A 6,000-nucleotide genomic window follows, 5' to 3' on the forward strand; every position below is an offset into this window, starting at 1 on the left:
GCTCACTCACTAGCGCACACACTCTCGCTCACTCACTAGCGCACACACGTTTTGTTTCAGGTTGAATCCAAATGAGCACTGTTAATATTCCAAAAGGCACAAGCTCTTCCTTGACTGTTTTCAGTCTGTGTTTTTCGTTTTTATGGCACATAAATGGCAGTTTTATTTATTTTTTTGTCTGGAGCAATGAATGCGAAGGCACTAAGGCACTCTTCTTGATAATCTTTCAAGGCACACACTAGCGTGCCATGGCATACTGGTTGAGAAACACTGCGGCTATAGGTCCCTGGACTTTCCTTTGAGAAGTAGCTTACCTACTTTTAGGTTTGTTCTGAGGTTGCTACACATAATTTGTGTATATGTGCTCTGTGCTGTGTCTTCTGATCAGATATTAAAGCAAGTTAATACAAACAAACAAATTTGTTCTTATTCCCTCACCCAATGAGAATCGATAAGAGAATCGATAAGGAATCGGATCGATAAGCAATATCGATAATGGAATCGGAATCGTTAAATCCTTATCAATTCCCATCCCTAATCATGTGCCTCCACCCGGGCAGAAGTAACTGCCGCAGCGCGTGCTTCCAGAGCCGGGTGAGAGGCACTGGATACCGCCGGAGATAGCTGAGATAGGGCGGGGATATTTAAGATAGGGGATATTTATAGCTTCCTGGTCGATGACGTCACTCGCTGTGACACTCCATCTCTCCATTGACTGACGCGTTACGCTGGGGGGCGTTCCCACTGCGATTCCACGCAGCGGTAGTTCCTGAAGGGGAACTATATAACACGAATATTAGGTATCGCCATTTTTTAATAGTAGTCCAAATATGACTCAATGATCTGACTGCAGTGGTTGGAGGATAAGTATATTAGTGAATACTGACTTAAATTTTAGTCTGTTCCTTACAAAACTATCAAAATTGCTTAAGAAGACTAGGCATATAGAGCATATGGACTTATTTTCTGATATTTTTATGGCACTTTCACATCCTGTTGACTTCTATAAAAGAAAAAAAGTTACACAGGTTCGGAACGGCATGAGGATGAGTGAGATGATGATGATAGATGTGAACTATCCCTTTAATGGACACTTGAAGATCATGCTCTTATTCACCGATGCTCTGGAAAGTTCCTGAGCACGCCTTACACAACATGCCAGCGACTGGATAGGGAAGGGCACAGCACATGAGGACTGGTTTGTTTAGCGGTTTTGAAATATTTAGGAGATCTGTCGTTTGGCTCACAAACACAAGCAAGTTGCAAATGATTAGATGAGGCCTGACTCAACAAGAAGACTCTTCGATGAAGACACACAATCGGACCGTCTAGTACATATATAATCTGACACACTAAATGAGTCCAAGAATTCCCAAGATTAATCAAAACATAAATTACATGTTTTTGTGATCATATAAAACATTTACTTTTAAATTTTGAATGTTTTTACAAGGAACTTTTATATAACGCTTTACTCAAAGCACCTTCATATTTTTTCACATTTTCAAAGCTTCACGGCTTCATATTAATAAACAGGAACATTGTTAAAGTTGTTCACCATCAGACAATGGTGTCATTATTCTGCTTAATATACTGTAGTTCAGTGTGGTTTCAATACAGTTCAATAACTATCAATGTTGCAAAGTTCATCAATTATGAAATTAGTTCAATTCAGCTATAATAGTGTCATTATTCAGCTCAATGATTCAAATCGATTCAATAACGGTGTTGTTTAAAAATTCTGTCTAGGGTTACGTTCAGACTGCAGGCAAATCGGAATTTTTTTTCCAAATCAGATCTTTTCAGGCAGACTGTCCACACTATTATTTGCAAGTGATCAAATCAGATTTACGTGTCCAGATATAACCAATCTATCTGCATGGGTTGCTTTGGTAATGGCGTAGACATACACACGTATGTGGCGAGGCTTTCAAAAAGGATGCTGGAAAAAGGGAGATGCATCATCTTGCTCCTCAAATCCTGTTGAGTCGTGGTGCAGAACTAAGACTAAGACTGGAATATACTGTGATGTTCCTTGCTGTAGTCACGGCCAAAATCTTTGGACATAGCGTTTGAATGCTTCCGGCATTTCCTCACCAGTTTTAACGTTTTTGTTGTGTGTCACGTTAAGAGTGATGCAAAAACTATTTAAAATCCGATTTAAGCAGCCAGAGCATTCAGACTCAGACGCATCTGTAAAAATCGCATTGGAATCGCACTTCAAACCACCTAAAAAAAAGTTTTGTTTTTGTTTTTTTTGCTGTCCAGACCTTCAAAAACCAATCTGGATCTGGATTTTTGCTGGCAGTCTGAACATAGCCTAAGCAATTTTGAAGAATGTTTCAACTGTTTTTGTCCGAACAATGAAAACCATTGGGCTCCAATGTTGTTTTGGACCCCATTGACTTTCACTGTATGGAATAAAAAAAACATTCTTCACAATATCTTGATTTGTGTTCCATAGAAGAAATAAAATCATACAGGTTTGGAACAACATAATTAAAATGATTTAAGAAACTAAATTATGGTGGAAAAAAAGAGGGTGAAATACTAACGTAAATTAATGCTTTAGCATAAAGTTCTGCCGGGAAGACTTAATTGTTATGTCACTTTACCTTTATCTATCCAATCACATTCCAATACTCGTGGTATAAAAGATAGGTCACGTCGCAGATGCTGACGCTCCAATTCAACACCATCCTCCCCACCACCTCCAAGTCGAATCCTCCCCTCCACCTCCAAGTCGAATCCTCCCCTCCATCCTCCCCACCACCAGGATGGTCCCTTCCATACCTCACAGGGGGTCGGCTGCACCCCTGCCTTGATCTTCAGGCAGGATATGCAGAGTCCGGACCCTCAGATTGCGAGCTACGGACGGGGCCTACGCCAAATAACTTTATTGCTTGCTGGGTTGTTAATAAATGGATAATTGTCACCGTATTTACTCTCCTGAGTCTTTCTGGTAGAACTTGTTCCTTTGGACTGTTAAATAGAGAAGGATGAGCCGACCTCACGAGATATTTTATCTCAGCAGCATTTTACTAAAAAGCATAATCAGACTTTGACTTTCCCAGACATACTGTACAGTGCATAAACATGCAGACAAACCTCATTCCTACACCTTTACTACTAAACCAGTCAAAGCCCCAGACCCGGCAAACACAACTAAAGCTCATCTCACACGTATCTGTATGCTTTAGCTCTGAGTCACCTCTGAGCCGTCCGGATGAGAGTTACAAGTGTCTGAAGAAGACCTGTGAGAACAACTCCCTCACATGGACTAGATTACATCTCAGTGTCTGTAGACAAAACCAATTGAAACAATGATGGCAAGTTAGGGACTTTCTCATTTTGGAATAAATCGGGTCCAATGAAATCTCAAGAAACTTGAGTTTAAAGAATACGAGCTTATCCACACTTTGATATGACAAGCTTTGCTTTATAGGCCATCCCTTTTACAGAAGAAATTAGGAGTTTTGTCTGTACTATTGGGGATGTAGGCTAGGCTTTGCCCACATACGGCTCTTACTGCACTGGTGATTGAGCTGACCACCTGAGAGACATTGTTCTAGTTCACAATGAGGCTGGACGGTATCCAGAGGTCAAACTAAATGAAAGAGACACTTGAAAGTCTAGCATGTGGCTGGACTGATGACCAAATGTGGGACATTTCACTGAAAATTCTAATATAGCTCAACACGGTGCACCCTGGAATCTGGGCCAGTAAACGCATTTTTATCTGGTGTTCGGATGAAGACTAAACAGCTGTTTCGCTCTTAAATATAACAGATAGCCGCAGCATTTCTCTGACCTTGAGCGAGGCACAACAGGGAGCCCGGAGGAGACATTATAGGACGTCACGACTGTCCTCATTGACACTATAATGCCCGTCCTCTAAACCACTATGGGGTCTGGAAAACTGGCAATGAGTGCATTTCACAATGATAATGAGTGACCACTTGTTCAATATAAACATAACTTATATTAAAGAAAGGTGATTCTTCTCTTGGCACCGTGACTGTAAACCTGAACGAGTCCTAATGAGGAAGCAGACTGTAATAAAGTGATTTGTGTGTGTCCCATCTGTCAGTATTGGCAGAGCCATGTGTTTACACACAGGACACCCCTGAGACCGTCTAAATAATATGCAGGGTGATATAAACACACTTTAAACAAATCTAATAAATGTGACAAACTCTAACACTAACATCATAGATTAAATAAATGGCTTTAGTTAGCCTAATTGGATTCATATCAAAGAAAATGTGGTGCACATTTTAGATAACCTAATGAAGCTTCATGTAATATGAAGTCAAATATAATATTTAATATGACTGAATTTACCTACATTTTGTTAAACCGACAAAAGTCATTTTCAGGGTTGGATCAGGTAGAAATCCTTCAGGTAACAACTACACGCATTCAATATAGGCTATATATATTTTTAAGTCAACACACTCATTAAAATTAATTGAGACTAAATTAAAAAACTACATTTCAAACCAAAGTGATTCAAAATGCATAACCTGCTGTTCACTGGAATTTTTCAACCACTTAATTAAAAAAATCTAATTGGAACTTAAAAGATGGAAAACAAATTATGTGCTGAGATAAACAACTGTTAATAAATGCTGTAGAGGTACATTAGTCATGTTAACTAATGTTAACAAACGAAACCTTATTGTAAAGCGTTACTATTATGTAATAACCGTCATCTTTGTAGGTTTTTTCATACTTGCTAAGTAATATTTTGACTTGAATAAAACCTGTCAATTTGCCATAAGAAAGCACATTTGATATTAGCTGTTTTAGGCTATAGTGAAGAAGTAGTTCAATATCCTCTTCTCTTCGGCTCAACTATGCAATATAAATCACGCCAGTTCACTAATGAACGCAAAGAAATCACAACCTTATTAAAAGTATGGGGTGGGGTTATAGCCTAGCCCTAGAGCCTTAAAATTTGGGCTGGTAAGTCAAAAGTTGAAGGCTCAAAACACAAGGACTGATCCCTGTGTGAACTAGACTCTCCAGAATGAGTATTATCTGTAAATGTCACGTTCAATAAAAACGTAATTTAAAAGACTAAAGAGTCCAAGTGTATCAGAGTTCTCTGTGGGACAGTGAACACAAACTCCCACTGTTCCCACGCGGACTCGCTGAGGTTCCTCTAAGCGCACGCACATCTCTGAAGGTGTACGCGAGATCTACCGGAGATCGTTCAAAGATAAAGGTTTAATCTTACACAACAACAAGCCGTTTCATAATACTAAGTGTCTCCTACCTTTCTTTTCCGGCGTCGCACAGAAGCTCCCTGAGAGCAGAAAGGTAAAAATCAATCCGAGTTCAGTTGGTCCTGCCATTTCTTTATGTTTCAAACCTCTCAGGCTTCACTCCATAGTCTGAAGAGCTCTTCTTTTAGGGGTTTCTAAATGTACAGAGATCTTGCCTTCTCGACTTCTTGCGAAAACTCGCTCGACTTGGCTGTAAACGTTGACAGCTCCTCCTCCGCGCTCGCGAGCCTCGGCAGTGAAAGAGTCGCGCGCTGCTTTTTTTTTTTTTTTTTTTTTTTTTTATTGCTCAAATGTAAACAACAGTATACAAAGTATACAAAACACACAACTTAATATTACCCTTGCCCGGGGGATAGGCATCACATACATTCAAACAAATTGTAAGTTATACAAATATTTCTAGTTTTCATAGCCTTTTTGTTCAATGAACCAATTCATTTTATATACGATAACATATCACAATAAAAATGTTTAAAGGCCGGTTTTTGTTTTATATATTTGCATTTGTGGATATAGAATTTAGCTTGCACAATTAATAAATTTATAATAAAGAACATATCTTCTTTACTTTGTTTTCTAAAAAAACAAAACACAACATTTTCCCACTTCAAAGTAAAGTCCTTGTAAAGTTCTTTCATAATAAAGCTGCAGAAGTCCTTCCAGAAGGTTGTGGAGTGTGTGCAGATCCAAAAAAGGTGCTGGGTGGTCT

General features: G+C 39.1%; 1 protein-coding gene across 3 annotated transcripts in view; it reads right to left on the bottom strand.

Annotated features, from left to right (window-relative positions):
- Positions 1 to 5,528, bottom strand: part of LOC306999550 (epidermal growth factor receptor-like) — a 69,781-nt gene extending 64,253 nt beyond the window's left edge. For all 3 annotated transcript variants that reach the window (XM_079614299.1, XM_079614300.1, XM_079614298.1), the window contains exon 1: positions 5,282 to 5,528. In XM_079614299.1, the coding sequence (XP_079470425.1) occupies positions 5,282 to 5,360 (79 nt within the window). In that variant the 5' untranslated portion in view covers positions 5,361 to 5,528. The remainder of the gene's footprint in view (positions 1 to 5,281) is intronic.
- Positions 5,529 to 6,000: the final 472 nt, after the last annotated feature.

Source organism: Phoxinus phoxinus, assembly GCF_949152265.1.
Source record: "Phoxinus phoxinus genome assembly, chromosome: 5".
Lineage (NCBI taxonomy): Eukaryota > Metazoa > Chordata > Actinopteri > Cypriniformes > Leuciscidae > Phoxinus > Phoxinus phoxinus.